The 17,583-nt window shown below is 36.2% G+C and overlaps 1 protein-coding gene across 1 annotated transcript in view; it reads left to right on the plus strand.

The window, feature by feature from the left end:
• The first annotated feature begins 298 nt into the window (after nucleotides 1-298).
• Nucleotides 299-17,583, plus strand: part of LOC139138279 (uncharacterized) — a 47,999-nt gene continuing 30,714 nt past the window's right edge. The window contains exons 1-5 of the mRNA XM_070706587.1: nucleotides 299-455; nucleotides 6,687-6,950; nucleotides 9,465-9,550; nucleotides 14,996-15,097; nucleotides 16,981-17,082. Coding sequence (XP_070562688.1) covers nucleotides 374-455; nucleotides 6,687-6,950; nucleotides 9,465-9,550; nucleotides 14,996-15,097; nucleotides 16,981-17,082 — 636 coding nt within the window. The 5' untranslated portion in view covers nucleotides 299-373. The remainder of the gene's footprint in view (nucleotides 456-6,686; nucleotides 6,951-9,464; nucleotides 9,551-14,995; nucleotides 15,098-16,980; nucleotides 17,083-17,583) is intronic.

Here is a 17,583-nt window from a genome sequence, read left to right on the forward strand (position 1 = left end):
AAGGAAAATGTGGGATTAATAAGCCTCGTTTACTGTCCTTAGTTATGATCGTAGGTTATTTAGTTCAGGGAAGCAACCATCAATACAAGACTTTCTACAAAATCAAAATTTAGCGAAAAAACTCGACACATAAAGTGAGATGGTATTGTGATGTTGATGAGCCAACTCACCACAAACAAAGTTCGCTCGTGAATGGCCGCTTGTTAAGTCTTGTTTCCACCATTGAAAAACTGGCCAATCTGCAAACAACTTTGGATCAGCTGACCAACAACGTGACATTAAAATGCATCCATGGTCAGACAGAAGTATGTACGATAATGCCACTGCGCATGGTCCATGAGAAGAGGTGAAAGCTGAGCGGGTTTTCTTGTGTATGGTCAGACGTCAGTATCTAGCCGTGATGACTAAACGAATTGCCGTGGCATTCTTCTGTTTATTCCTGCAGACGTTCACAGGTAAGATTTCGTGTGCAGTGGTTATTTTGAATTTAACGAGGGTGACATACACGCAACCGTGAATCCTCATGCCCATATCATTCGACAAATTTTGTTTCGAACTTTGTTGATTGTTTTGCGTTGTAACATTTAGGTAATTACAACTAAATATCCGACACACGTGCATGATCTATTCTGAATATTCTTTTGTATTTGTATATTGTGTGCCCACTGCAAAGAAATGCGCAAACGGTTTCACCGGCTGAGCAGTGTAAAAGTACAACAATGTGATCGGTTTGGTTTTGTTACATGTCGTGTATATGTCAGCTTCATCTCGAGAATTGCGTATCAGTAAATCACAATGGGACTTGCTTGAAGGCCGACGTGCAAAATTTGTAAATCCAGACTTCCTGTTTCTTTTCTACAAAAATACGTGCAGTGCTTTGTTAGCTAAGTTTTCACCGACAAGCGATGCTCTACTGGTCGCCAGAAGGACGCCTCTTGTGTAGCTTCATTTAAAGAGGAAGTCGTGTTCTTAAGACTATCAAATGGAAGAAGTGGAATGTATCCACTATCGCTCTTAATGTCGTAAGGACATGATGTTTGCCAAAATGAAGAACACACCTAGTCATTACTTCCTTCAGCTGTTGAAGAGGCATAGTTGGAAAGACAGCTAGAGTGTTTAGGCACTGTAATCAACGGAATGGCCGTGGTTAGTGTTTGTGACCAACAATGCGTAACATTAGTTCTGTTTGAGGGTCACAATGTTAGATTTTTATGATCATTAACTTTGCTTCAAGAACTTTCGTTTCGGATGTATATAAAGTTCGTCATTGAGGCAATATCCGGGACGACTGTCTTTTATAGTCACAGGATGACGTCATTCTTTGCGGGGAGCTACTGTTTATTCACAATGGACGACTTTGGGTTTTTCCCGTCGGTATAACATTTCGTTGTGCAACCAAGCTGAAATGTGGGATTTCCAACGCCGCGAGGTAAAATTGTGACCTCTCACGATGTCCTAAAGTTTCAATCCGTTGATCAAGCAGATCAAATGCCTCGGAGTCTGTGATATACTCAGACTGTAGTAAGGGAGCGTTCAGTTATTATGGCCGGGGGTGGGCCAGCAAATTCTTCCTGCGCATCAATCAAAATAAGTGAACCCCCTACCCGTTGTACCAAAAAATTGATGCCCCCCCCCTTTTAACCCTTTCACCACCATGGTTTGTCCCAAATCCATTGTTTTCTATGGTAAAGTTGGACCTGTATACAGGGAACTGGGGGTGAAAGGGTTAAGATGACAAATATTTCATGACCCCCCCCCACACACACACACACACACACACACACACACACATTGCTTGAGTAAAGCTGCACACACAAACACCTCGGGGTGGGGTATGGAGCGATAGAATAAAAAAAAATCTTAGATTTTTTCAAATGACCTTCCTTTCAAACTCATAAGGTGTTAATGCTCAGATTTCCCCTTCTAACTTTCTATAATTTTGAAATTACCCCTCACAGGGGTTGGACAGAAATTACAGGTGGATCGCAATATATTTGCTAAAGCGTGTTTGTACAAAATTTTGATATTTGGACGTAATTGAAAATCAGCTGTTGATAATGTAATCACTATACATGGTGATGCATGAGAAAACTATGTAATACTTTTTCAATGCAAAACTATATCTATGGATTTATAGATATTTGATAATTTACATAAATGTACTTAAATGAAATAGGGCTGTTACAACTGGCATGTGGACAAAAAGTTTGACTTTAGAATTTCACCAAAAATGTCCATCCACTATACATGGGAGTCAATGATAAAATTGTGAATAATTTTTTTTCTAATAAAAACTTGGTATACTTGTGCATATACAGACGTTCAATAATTAACATAATCGTACTTGATTAGAATATTATGGTTAAAGGTGCATATTATGTGTACAAGAAATTTGATTTTGGAATTTCACTGAAAATGTTCATCCACTATACATGGGAGTCTATGAGGAAATTATGAATAATTTTTTTCCAATACAAAAATAGGCAAACCCGTGTATTTATGGATTTTGGAATTATACAAAAATGTAGATTCACTGTACATGGGCTATGAGGAAACTATGAATAATTGTTTTCCAATACAAAACTATCAAAATCTGTGTATTTATAGAAATTTGATAGTTCATTTTAAAGTATTTAGTTAGCCTAGGATGGTTAAAAGTTTATATGTGTGCAGGAAATTGGATCTCAGTACAGGTAACTGTTAAATAATTTCCCTGACAAAACTTGTCAAATCTCTAATATGTAAGTAATAGGAATTGTTCATTGCCCTCAGTGAGCTCGATTAACAATAAGACAAGCCTCAGAGTTGCCAAGTCAAGATGTTCATGTGACAGATAATTATACTTTTGTTCAGATTTACAGTTGAATAACTTCATAGAATGAAATCATGCAACGAATCATTTCTCCCAGAATATTTCTGAACACTGAAACTGCATTTTGACGGGACGGATACTTATGAAAATTAAGTGACCCCCCCCCCTCTGAGCTGTTTGAAAAATACATGACCCCCCTTTGCAGTTTTCAAATTTGAGGTGACTCCCCGCCCCCCTGGATTTTGCCTGCCCACCCCCGGCCATAATAACTGAACGCTCCCTGAGTGAATTCTCGCGCGCTTAGGTTTTAGGAGTTTTTTTCCGGGGAAAGAAACGAACTGTTCAGACAGTATTTTTTGCTCACGTCTTCACACACGTGAGCTTATGTCACAGCGATGTCTGTCTGTCTGTCTGTTGGCCCGATAACTCAAAAACGGCTTATCAGATCAAAATCAAATCTGGTACATCGATGTAGTCTGCGAATGGCAAGAACTGATTAGTTTTTGGTGGGTATGGCATGCATACTTTATGCTCATTTACATAATTATTTAGAACAACTGAACGCCATTCGATGAGATTTGCTCCAAATGTTGATCACACCATGAAATATCAGCCGTAAACGGTATTTACATATTTAATTAACTTTTCTAGTTAGGGATATATATCTGAATTGACGTCATCAAAATTGACGAAACTTGGTATGTACATTAAAGATACTATGATTCACCACTACTAACGTTGTGAAGTACTGAATGTTTAGAAGTATAGTTTTTGTTAAAAATTTAAAATCATCTCTCCTTTTTCCCCGCGCTGACATAAAGGTGTTTTGAGGTCAAAGGTCAAATAGCGTCCAATAACACCAAAAGTTATTCTACTCCACGTCAAAGTTAATGGACTCCGCGTCCTCTGATACCGAAACTTACTGCACGACGAAACTCGATAGGTTACAGACGTAGGTGTATAATAATGAGCTTTAAAGTTTGGCATATATAGCTTGAAGGACTTGACCAAAGGCAATAACACTAGAATTAATCTGTGGTGAATATTGTTCATGATGTTGATCATAACACTTTCAATGAAGTTGCAAACATGAGACAAAGTTTAAATTTACACACCCCTACAATATATAATGAAACACGTGAGTACTTTCAGCTCATATCTGGTCCAGAATAGGGGATACTTTGTCGCCAAATACAGACATTAACTTCGCATTTCAGGAAAATTTATTTACTTCTTCTCGAAAGTCATGGTACAATTATTGAACCATACAAACCTTCGTAAAATTTTACCCCAATCATTTATTGTAAAATTTGACCCCTAAAAACAGTTTAGTAAAGTCAACCCCCGCCTGCGATTTCCACCGACACCCCGCTCCCCCGTAAAAATCGAATGCTCTCTAAAACCGTTCTTCGGGGACCCAGGTCAAATAACCAGGGTCAAAGCACCATCGATTAACCCGTGTCTCGCGGTAGATCCAATGTATGAAGTTGCCTTCATTTCCTTTATAGTTATCCCGCTCGAGTGGCAATTCAACGTTTTGACCCGTTTGCGTGTCCGTCAGGCATAGTTGTCTCGGAGACACTGTGTCATCATTGTGCGCCGGTTTCAGAGTAGTCTCTGTCTGCTGGCTGGTGGCGCTGAATGGCTGAATCACCGAGGCTAGTTTCGGAGGTATTAAAACTTGGTTGTTGTTGGTGGGATACTTTAACTTCCGCCACTTTTAAAATAAATTTTGGCACTTATTGGAAATTTTGTTACTCTTCCCCAAAATGTTACTCTGTCACACTAGAATATGACAGAGTCGCAACGCTTGCATGCCTTTTGTTCCATGGTCGTCTCGGTAGACTATTGGCTTTTCATATTAAAATGAGCTTCAAAGGTGTTAAACCTTTTGGAGGCTTTGTTTGTGGTTGATAATTACGCGAGATTATGCGAAAAATACGACGAGATGGCATCGTACTGCCAGTCGCGTAGCAACCATATTTACTTTGTGAGCTCTCAGGCCAGAAACACTGCTTCACGCCAATCAAAACATAACACGCCAGCAGTTTCATAAACATTTCCTTCCTTGACGCACGTGTAAAAGACGGTATGACTGACCGTAAACCATTGAGTAAAACCAGACAGTATCGATAAAAGACTTTCAAATTTGGTTCAAACACACTCATTATATATTCATAAAAATATGAGAGGAATTTTTAAAACGGTAAAACTCACTTTCCTGAAGCTCAAAACACTCCCGATTTCGCCAGCACGTCAATTCCTCTCAGCACCACATGACAACAACAACACAAACTTTGCCGAACATACTTTCGCTTAACAATTGGCGAAAATCCGACAATTACCGAAAGATGCATGGTCGGCACTCTTCGGAAAAGAGAGGCGAGAGCAACCCGAGGCGAGGCGAACATGGATGGGTTACGTAACCGCTTCACGCCTTAAACAATACCCGTTGCGACTCTCAAATGAATTTTCTCTTTGTAACTAAATTGCGCCCTCAAGAAGAGTAAGCTTGACATTTCCGTTCTTTCTTTTTCGTTCTTACCCATTTCAGTTTTACCACGGTTCCTCCAGAGGGACCGTGACTTTACGAAATGCTTAAATCACCCTCATATGTAGAAATATTTGTTTAAAGGACTTAATTTTGTTGTCTCTAAAAAGTAATTTCGCTCCAAGAAAAAAATTTTATTCAATCTTTTTCAATTTGCTGCTATGAGAAAATCATTTTTTCCATAAAGAAATTAATTCTATTCTTGGAAAATAAAAGTTTGTTTAGAGAATTTAATTATTCTGTTCTAGGAAGATAAAGATTATGTAATCCATTTAAGTAACACACTTCTTGCTCAGAATAAAATCTAAAACGAGTCATGAGCTGGTACTTTTGAACAAATTTTACTTCTGTTTTACAAAATAAAAAATACTTTTGAGAAAACAAATATTTTGTTCAGAAGGTACGTTTATATTTTAAAAGGTAAAGATTTATGTTAAGGGGTTTTTAAAAGTTTACCCCAAATTAAAATTTCCCTTACAGAATTTAAAATTCCTCCGGAGAAATAAAATCTCTCACAAATATTCAAGATATTTTCAAGCAAAATTAGAGTTTCTATTCAAAAGTAGTAACGTTCCGTGACGGGTCATCATAGGGGCAATTGCACCTTCATTGCCATTCTCATCAGTTGCATAGCCTTTTCATAGCGACAATGATTCTATCATTTTTATGTACGAAGCAAGAAAAGGGTTATTTGAAAGTTATAAAAACGGCTTCGTTCATAGCTAAAAATATTGAATTACTAAATATAAATATTGTTACACCTATTTCTTAGATAATTATAAAATTTGAAGTGATGACATACATAGACAAAATTACATTTATGTTTGTTTTCTAAAACAGGCAGAACAGGATCTACGTTTTGAATACCAGAAATTCAGCATCTCAAATTGTAGAACAGGGCAAAATTAAATATCTTTAGCATATTGAAAGAGATGCATATTTCCATTTGTTTTGCCCGAGCTAACCTAGTTTGAACTCGCTCACACTCTCACTTCCGAGAGCGTGTTCTTGGTTACCTGTACAAAAATGCGACCATTTTTCGACAAATTGTCCGTTGAACCAAAATAACGAGCAAAGACGTAATTTCATAGAAAGTCCTGTCCCCCTTGTTTCTAAAGGTTTATTTATTTATTTATTTATTTATTTATTTATTTATTATTTATTCATTTATTCATTTATTCATTTATTATTTGAGTGGTTGGTTTGCTGATATACTGTATATACTGTACTTTTGATTGATTTTCTAGATTACTTAGTGATTTGGTTCCTTGCTTAATTTTTTTATATCTCTAACTATAAAGCATTTATAACGATGCATAATAGATGCAGAATGGACGAGGTATTTCGACGTTGACACGAACAATGGAAGCGGAGATGAGGAATACATAAGGGACGTTCTCGAAAACTCTCCAAGGCTTATGTGCCACAAGCCGACGAGAATGCAGGTTCAAACAGAAGGCGGAGTTCCAGCTTTCAAAACCGGCGAAGTGTTCAGGGTGTGCAATATCTCAGAGGGGTTTTCTTGCCTCAATGCCGACCAGTCCGACAAATTATGCGAAAACTATCAAGTTAGATACTGTTGTCCGGGTAAGATACCACATTTGATTTTTGTTGATATTTCAGTGTTCCCTCTGCCTGAATATCCACTTATTTATTTCTGTCTGTCTGTTTGTTGGTTATATTTCTTTGGGTTTTCTCCGCGTCTTTTAAATCCAGGGTCGTGTGACCAAAGCGCAAAACAATTAAATGCATGAGTGACTTCCATACGTTCGTAATTTCAAAACGTGTTTATTGTAACATTCTGTTCTTCGGTATTATGAATGACCAACTAAATCGTCTGCAGTCTTGTTCAGAATGCCGCAGCCCGTCTAGTCTCAGGTACACACAAACCACATCACTCCTGTTTCAGTTGATTTACACTGGTTACCTGTGAAAGCTCTTATACATTTCAAATTTTTATTAACTACTTTTAACATTGACATAGGCGATCCACCTCTTTATCTGACCGATTTAGTTGTCTTGTATGGACCAAGAAGAGATCTCCGATCTTCTGAGAAATTGCGTTTAACTCCTCCTCGCGGCTATTTAAATAAGTCTTACGGTCAGAGAGCTTTTTCGGAATGTGGAATGTGGAATGTACTGCCTTCAGAAATTCGTTGCGCCAGAAATGTTGCATTTTTTAAATGTAGTTTAAAGACCTACCTTTCAACTAAATTTTCTTTGTAATAGTGATTTTTTAGGCCGTTATTGAATATTGAATATTATTATTCCAAATATTATTATAAGTAAAATTACCGATAGACATTTTTTAATTTAAAATTTTACATACAATGGACAAAAAAATCAGATATGGTTTTTTTTTTGGTCATCGCAATGCATAATTTTGAGACCAGCGCGCATAATTTTCTTTTCTGGTATGTTCAACAAAAGCTTTACCATGACATTCCAAAACTAATGCCTCATTTATAATATAATAATAATAATAATAATAATAATAATAATAATAATAATAATAATAATAATAATAATAATATTGGGTTCTTATATAGCGCACATATCCACAAGTACATAAGATCAAGGCGCTTATTACAATTATTATTACCCCTGGTCACTGGACCTAATATGATACCACTCAACTCCCTGGGGAGCAAACAACAGCTCACATGTGCAGCCAATAAGTGCAGCAGAGCTAAACACACACATTACAACCTCTGTCCTACCAGGTACCCACCACTCCTGGGTGGGGAGAAGAAATGAGGAATAAAGTGCCTTGCTCATAGACACAACACCACAGCCATGCCGGGGCTCAAACTCGCCATCCTTTGATCGTGAGTCCACTGCTCTAGCCACTGGCCCATGATGCCTCCTTATGAGATTCATGAAGTTTATTATAAGATTCATATCCCATCAGACCATAATTTATGAAGGCCGTGTGTAGAGCTGCGTCCCCTCAACAAAAGAATACTAGAAAATGCTACATTTTACTGCCGCAGTGATCCTGCGCCAGAAAGTGGTTGAGGGGGAAAAACACCACATCACTTTTGCTAAATGTAAAGGCTAAAATTTCAATCAGTCTCTGTTTTAGGCTAGTATATGCTACACTCCTACCGTCGTCATAAGTCATAGCCCAAAAAATTAGATAACTATGGTACTAATGAAATAGTGTAACACAAGAAAGACGAACCAAGAGTTCTTCAAAATTGTTATATGCATACAGTTGGTTTTCTTTTGACCAAAGTGAGTCTACGAATAGCTGTTCACGGGAAAAGTTGTGCTTCGCAAGAGGGTTTTTTGAGGTCGGGTCGACCGTTTTTTAACGCAGTATCATCAGTGGACGGTGAAAGAATGGGTGCGCAACTTAGTTTTTCTTCAACGGAATGGACATAATTTTACTCAGCGGGCAATTTGGTAAAAAAAACAAGTGACAGAGAGTGGGATTTGGTTGCTTCGGGAGAGGAAGTTGCTGATTGTAAAAGTAATATCATGATCAGGGGAGGATTAGAGGGCCTTGGTAAGGAGTTCCGCAGAGGATTTTTTTAAATACTAGTAGGAAGGTTGTCGAGAAGTTTCACAGTCTCCCTCTCTATTTCATGTTTTGTTAGAAAAGCGTAGGAGAAGTATGACATGTAGACATATGATTCTAGATACAATTCTCAATATCATTTAGTTAGCTTTTCTTGCGATTCAGTGTTTCAAATCCAAAAATCCAAAAATCCATCAGAGCCTCCCATGTATACTGATTCTTCATCAGGCTAGTTTTTAAATTGTTTTGTTCTCCTTTTCTTTCGTTTGCTTGTGTTATTTCTTTTTCCTCGTTTGTTTGTTTTCTATTGTTGGGCAAGTATTTAATGTTACAGAGGTTTACAAGTGATAATACAAACATTCCCTTCAAATAAATGTTGTGTTGGGTCACATGATTATAGTACATACTTCGAGACTGGTTTTGAGTTCGCATATATTCAGTACATACCACTGTCGTTGTAAAATCATGGTAAAAGTGAGATACCTCCGTGATTTAGACGTAGAGATAAGTGCATAATTGAATCAATCGATCATCGATCAATCAATTAATATGATCGCTATATATGTGTTCGATTACAGGAGAAAAGGGAGCTGAATGGTGTCTTACAGATGAAGAGTTGAAAGAACTTAGCGTTGTCGCAAACTACTCCATTAAAATCCAAGAGGTTTGATAACATACACTATAGGAAAAAAATTGCGAGACTAGGGCGAGAAGGTGACACTTTCTGCAACTATTGGGTGAGAACACCGCCAAAATTATCTTGAAAACTTTATTTAAACTTATATCATTATTATTATTCCCTTGTTTGGTGATTTAGTGATAATTACCGTATGTCAGTATTTGGCCACTATTATGCAATTATTTGATCATTATTTGGATATTATTTTGACATGACTATGAACTTATTTGGTAATTCTGTTGTTTTGACATTATTCAGCATTGATGTCTTGATTTTGAACTTATTTCATCATTATTATGCCATTATTTGGTGATTTGGTCATTTTTATGTCATTATTTGGTCTTTCTTATGCGATTATTTGGTCATGATTACGATATTATCTTGATATTATCTTGATATTATCTTGACATTATTATGTCAATTCTGTTCTTTTGCCATTATTCGGCATTGATGTCGTGATTTAGAACTTATCTTATCATTATTATTCCATTATTTGGTGATTTGGTCATTTTTATGTCATTATTTGGTCTTTATTATGCAATTATTTGGTCATGATTACAATATTATTTTGATATTATCTTGATATTATCATGTTAATTCGGTTCTTTTGCCATTATTGGCATTGAGTCTTGATTTAGAACTTATCTTATCATTATTATGCCATTATTTGGTGATTTGGTCATTTTTATGTCATTATTTGGTCTTTCTTATGCAATTATTTGGTCATGATTACAATATTATCTTGATATTATCTTGATATTATCTTGACATTATTATGTTAATTCGGTTCTTTTGCCATTATTCGGCATTGATGTCTTGATTTAGAACTTATCTTATCATTATTATGCCATTATTTGGTGATTTGGTCATTTTTATGTCATTATTTGGTCTTTCTTATGCGATTATTTGGTCATGATTACGACATTATCTTGATATTATCTTGATATTATCTTGACATTATTATGTTAATTCGGTTCTTTTGCCATTATTCGGCATTGATGTCTTGATTTAGAACTTATCTTATCATTATTATTTCATTATTTGGTGATTTGGTCATTTTTGTGTCATTATTTAGCCATTATTATGCGATTATTTGGTCATGATTACAATATTATCTTGACATTCTCTTGGCTTTCAACATTCTCTTGGCTTTCAATTATCTGACCTCCTTTATTATCTGAACTCATTATTTGACCTGCATTTGAACCCTACCCAGAAATCATTGCACATTCACAATGGCGCAGTTAATACGGTCTGTTCCCTCGCATAGAGAGAGAAAAGCGGGCTTTGCGTAAGTTTTAAAGCGCAGCTCAGCACATCGCGTATCTAGAATAGTTGGGCGTGCTCGAAAACTGAGATTGACCACAATTTTGGATTAAAAATCGATTGTTTTCGGCGGCGGAACGGCTGTGGTGGGTAGCCGACGGTGGCCTGTACTGTAGTAACTAGTATTACTATTACACCTAGCCCAGCGTACAGGTCTGTGTACCGTGTGTTCTCGGCGTTATATGGTACAGGCCCACGGAACGTTTCGTAGATCGTCGTCGGATGGGAAATGACTAAGACCGAGGTTCGGCCTTCGGCCGCAACGAATCAAAATACTTCTTTAAGGCAGAAAAGTCATAACGTTTCATAACAAACAAAGCAATAAAAAGTCGTTAGGTTAGCGACCGTGCCCCTATGAGTTTACAATAAAAAAAACCATGCTCGAGAATAGTTCCCGACCAACCAAAAATATAATGTGGCATACCTACGATAAAACATCTTCGTTGAACGAATATTTCCTTGATACTTATTAGTACCGGCTTTTCAGTCTGTAGCTTACAGATGCAACTCTAACTGGCCGTAAAATAAGATAAAAGATAAAAGTATTGCTTTCTCATTTTTTCATAATTCCCATCTGGACTCATCTGGATGAGAAAGCTTCAATAATGGCACGAGTATGTTGAGATGATTTTGATTCTAATAATACAATCAAATGCAGTGTGGTCTATATTTGGCAAATAAATACGACAATGTAATCGCTTTGTCAAGGTCAAACATATTTACGAAAGAGTATTATAATAAACTATAGATCATTAGGAATGAATCAAAAAATGATTTCGGCGTGAACTCCAGTTGAAGTCTTGCATCAGTGCCATGTAAAAATGTTTTATATTTATTACATTGTAAATAAGACATAACAACCAGAAAACTAGCTCCTGCAGAAGCCTTAAGCTTAAGAATATATAGGGGTGTCGGAAACAGGGATGTTGCAACATGGAGCACGGTGTTGGAGCTTTAGGGCGCGGGCGGTCACCATCCACTGCGCCCGCATTGGCAAAAAACGCAAGAGACTTCAGAAACTTTAGCTACGTAATAAACATAAACACATATTAAATCTTGGTCGCGCTTCGCTCCATGGAACTGGGGTATAGTAACATAAGCTTATGGACATTTTTAACACAGCACGGAGCTTTTAACACAGCTCGGCGATTTTTTTAACACAGCGCGGCGATTGTCGTTTTCGTCCACGGTATCGATACCTTTACTGATCTCTGTGTGGCAGGCTGGGTGTAACCTAGCCGTGCGTACGTACAGGTCTTGTGTGTTTCCGGTGTTATACGGCCTCCATCATATAACACAGCAGGCCCACGGAACGTTTCGTAGATCGTCGTCGGATGGGAAGTGACTGACACTGTGAGGCCGAAGGCCGAACCTCGGTCTTAGTCACTTCCCATCCGACGACGATCTACGAAACGTTCCGTGGGCCTGTACCATTATAAACGCCAAGAACACACGGTACACAGACCTAGTACCTGTACGCTGGGCTAAGTGTAATAGTAATACTACAGTGCAGGCCACCGTCGGCTACCCACCACAGCCGTTCCGCCGCCGAAAACAATCGATTTTTAATCCAAAATTGTGGTCAATCTCAGTTTTCGAGCACGTCCAACTATTCTAGATACGCGATGTGCTGAGCTGCGCTTTAAAACTTACGCAAAGCCCGCTTTTCTCTCTCTATGCGAGGGAACAGACCGTATCAACTGCGCCATTGTGAATCTCAATGTGCAATGATTTCTGGGTAGGGTTCAAATGCAGGTCAAATAATGAGTTCAGATAATAAAGGAGGTCAGATAATTGAAAGCCAAGAGAATGTCAAGATAATATTGTAATCATGACCAAATAATCGCATAATAATGGCTAAATAATGACACAAAAATGACCAAATCACCAAATAATGAAATAATAATGATAAGATAAGTTCTAAATCAAGACATCAATGCCGAATAATGGCAAAAGAACCGAATTAACATAATAATGTCAAGATAATATCAAGATAATATCAAGACAATGTCGTAATCATGACCAAATAATCGCATAAGAAAGACCAAATAATGACATAAAAATGACCAAATCACCAAATAATGGAATAATAATGATAAGATAAGTTCTAAATCAAGACATCAATGCCGAATAATGGCAAAAGAACCGAATTAACATAATAATGTCAAGATAATATCAAGATAATATCAAGATAATATTGTAATCATGACCAAATAATCGCATAAGAAAGACCAAATAATGACATAAAAATGACCAAATCACCAAATAATGGCATAATAATGATGAAATAAGTTCTAAATCAAGACATCAATGCCGAATAATGGCAAAAGAACAGAATTAACATAATAATGTCAAGATAATATAAAGATAATATCAAGACAATGTCATAATCATGACCAAATAATCGCATAAGAAAGACCAAATAATGACATAAAAATGACCAAATCACCAAATAATGGAATAATAATGATAAGATAAGTTCTAAATCAAGACATCAATGCTCAATAATGGAAAAATAATCGAATTAATATAATAATGTCAAGATAATATCAAGATAATATCAAGATAATGTCATAATCATGACCAAATAATCGCATAAGAAAGACCAAATAATGACATAAAAATGACCAAATCACCAAATAATGGCATAATAATGATGAAATAAGTTCCAAATCAAGACATCAATGCTGAATAATGTCAAAACAACCGAATTACCAAATAAGTTCATAATCATGTCAAAATAATATCCATATAATGATCAAATAATTGCAAAATAATGGCCAAATACTGACATAATTATCATTAAATCACCAAACAATGGAATAATAATAATGAGATAAGTTTAAATAAAGTTTTCAAGATAATTTTGGCAGTGTTCTCACCCCATATGCAACTGGTGAGATTCTCTTCTTATACTCACCGCTATCAGTGAAAAATTTTAATACTCACTGGTGAGCAGTGAGAAAAGCACTCCTTGGTGAGAATCACACAACATTATCTCACACGTGAGACTGGAAATTCTCGCCAAGCACTCTGAGAACTCTGAGTGAATTTTAACAGTGAGGAATTGCCGTACTCATCATTCACTGGTGGAAATCAACCGGACTCGCCGGTTAATGGTGAAAATGAACCAGACTTGTTGTTCACTTGCGAGAATCAGTCTGGTTAATGACAAGAGACTCTCACCAATTGCGAGAAAGCGACACCAGTCTTGCAAATATATATCGTTCACTCAACATATGTGTGTGTGTGTATGTATGTATGTATGTATGTATGTATGTATGTATGTATGTATGTATGTATGTATGTATGTATGTATGTATGTATGTATGTATGTATGTATGTGTATGTATGTATGTATGTATGTATGTATGTATGTATGTATGTATGTATGTACGCCATGTATGTACGTACGTAAATTACATGTTCAATATGTTTTACAAGACTTGTTAATATAAGGGTTTATCTCATTGGGCAGTATAAACATAAATATTACACTCAATAATCAATTTTATTTCACATGTTTATATTTTTACTATGATGATGATTGTGTGCAAGGTTGACATCTTATATATGAGAGAATCAATTGATATTCCAAGTGTATAGATGGTTCGTTTCGGTGACTTACTCGACCTTTTGTATTTACTTTGTGCATATTCATGCGTGTTGCCATACATACATACATACATACATGCAAGCATGCATGCATGCATGCATGCATGCATGCATGTATGTATGTATGTATGTATGTATGTATGTATGTATGTATGTATGTATGTATGTATGTATGTATGTATGTATGTATGTATGTATGTATGTATGTATGTATGTATGTATGTATGTATGTATGTATGTATGTATGTATGTATGTATGTATGTATGTATGTATGTATGTATGTATGTATGTATGTATGTATGTATGTATGTATGTATGGTTGTATGGTTGTATGTATGTATGTATGTATGTATGTATGTATGTATGTATGTATGTATGTATGTATGTATGTATGTATGTATGTATGTATGTATGTATGTATGTATGTATGTAGTTACGTATGTATGTCTATCTGTCTTTTATATTTAATTTACTCTGTGTGGGTACAGGACATCGGACTTGGCACGGTAGTATGGACCTTACCGTTAGAATATATGACCGGAACTGACGTACCTGTCAACACATCTGTGGCTATAGTCGCCGGAAACAAGGTACTTATCACTTTTGCGCTTCCACCTTCCGTCACACCATAAGGAAACTCGCCACTTAAAAAGGGGGCGTGATTCATCCTCACAAAAATTCTCTTCTCATTGTTTTGAATGGAATTAGCACAGCAGCAGGTCTAGAGATAAACAAAGTCAAAAACGCGAAATTTAGGTCATGCGGTCGTTGACACAATCTGAATAGTAAATTACATGTTCAATATGTTTTACAAGACTTGTTAATATAAGGGTTTATCTCATTGGGCAGTATAAACATAAATATTACACTCAATAATCAATTTTATTTCACATGTTTATATTTTTACTATGATGATGATTGTGTGCAAGGTTTGACATCTTATATATGAGAGAATCAATTGATATTCCAAGTGTATAGATGGTTCGTTTCGGTGACTTACTCGACCTTTTGTATTTACTTTGTGCATATTCATGCGTGTTGCCATCTTTTGGATCTTGTAAGAGCGTAATTAAATGAAACATGTAAATCCATTTGAAACGTTTTCATGAGATAGTAGTCAGAACCTCCTTGAATTTATTATATTTCATTTTATTTATTTATTTATTTATTTATTTATTTATTTATTTATTTATTTATTTATTTATTTATTTATTTATTTATTTATTTATCTATTTATTTATTCGTTTATTTATTTTGCTCAAATAGTAAACTAAAAAGTACAAAATAATACAAATAGAGATAAACAATCGCTAATAGAAAACACTCACGAACAAAAGCTATTAAAGTATGGACAATACAGAAAAGTCCTAGACTTATTTCCACTGTTGTCCACTACACGAGTACAAATGACAGTGAACAAAACACTCGAAATATCGACAGTTTACAATTGAACAAATTCACCCAAGTAAAACTACAAAAACGAAATATTGAAAGAGCGTAAGAGCATGACGCATCGTAGAAAATCGTCTACAGAAGGCGTTGTTCGAGTTCAAGGTTCCAAGACAAATAATTGACCTTTTTAAGCTAACAATTCTAGTGGCAAACCCCCTAGATATAGGGGAATATTTTGCTTACCAAAGTGTTACCATTGTTTACATAACTATCACGTAACAGGTAATTTGCATAACCTTTCAAAAGTCGGTTTTGCCTATGTTTTGTTTCAATGCTTTGAGATATGAGGCTGAAATTTGCGTAAGTGCAAGCTGTCCTAAGGATCTTCCAAAGCGTGTCTCAGATTTTTTTTAAACCGTCTGAAACAATTTTTATGCTAAAAAAATTTCAAGAGCGGTGAATTTAACCCTAGTTGATTTCTTTACAATTGTGCTCCAAAAAAACTAAGCAAGATGTAAAAAATGTGAGACATACTTTTAAAGAACGTTGTGACAGCTTGCATTCCAGCAAGTTTGAGTCAGATATTTTGAAGTATTGAGACAAAACATAGGGGAAAACCGATTTTTGAAAGGTTATGCAAATTACCTGTCACGTTATGTAAACAATGGTGATACTGTGGTTACCAAAATGTTCCCCTATATCCAGGCTTTCAGAAAATGTATAATTTATGGGGGTTCTGAGCTTATTCACGACCAGAGAATTGTTAGATTAAAAAGGTCAATTTCTTGTCTTGGAACCTTAAGCTTGAGTTTCTGGCCGAAAAAGATGCTTTTAAAATACAATTGTAATACACGTTTATCTATACTGAAACTTGGTACTTTAACTTCGACGTCATTTCTGTGAACATTAGTAGTTCGTATGGCGGCAAGTCAAAATGTGAGAAAAGCTGGGCGTGGTCCATTGCTCTGGGCGATACGAGGGCGTGTGCAATATGGAAAGATATTCGTAGGACTGCAAAACTGAAGCATTGAATAAGATGCACAATAACATTAATGATTGAATGTACGTTCTCCTTTTCTAGGGTAATCGCTTTTCCATTGATAAATCAGCGATTGTCCTTTCCGCTCTGTTGGACGCCGATTTCATTTCGCTCTTTAAACTGGTGTTGAATATCACCTCAAAGGTGAGCAATGATATTTTAAGATAGAATGCACCTCGTGGAAAGCGTTTTGAACACTCAAAGCCTCTCTTCCGAAAGATAATACTATTATTATCTTTCAAATTGGCGCTCAGAAAATGAATATTTTGCGCTCTAGATACATTAACGTCCATGGAAGCGATAAATCCCACGCAATTCCACTCGATTGGACTATAACAAAACTGGTGCCAGAACATGGCTGGACGGTGAGGCCTAGGTATGGTTCCGTATTCAATAACGAGGCGGGTGATATTATGAAACAATAGATTTTTTATCCGTAAACCAAACAACTAGGATTGGAAGACCCGACCGACCATGATTCGTCGAGAACCACTGCCTTTTTTCCATTAACATTCGTATTAAGCGCTGTGAAGTTGAAAGAAGCATCTAGGACATGCTCTCGTTTATTTTTGAAGTACTCAGCTCTGTAACCCTTTCTTGATAGTCATATTGCAAATTACCAATCATAAACATATTAACAAACAG

This window comes from Ptychodera flava, chromosome 8, assembly GCF_041260155.1.
Source record: "Ptychodera flava strain L36383 chromosome 8, AS_Pfla_20210202, whole genome shotgun sequence".
Taxonomy (NCBI): Eukaryota; Metazoa; Hemichordata; class Enteropneusta; family Ptychoderidae; genus Ptychodera; species Ptychodera flava.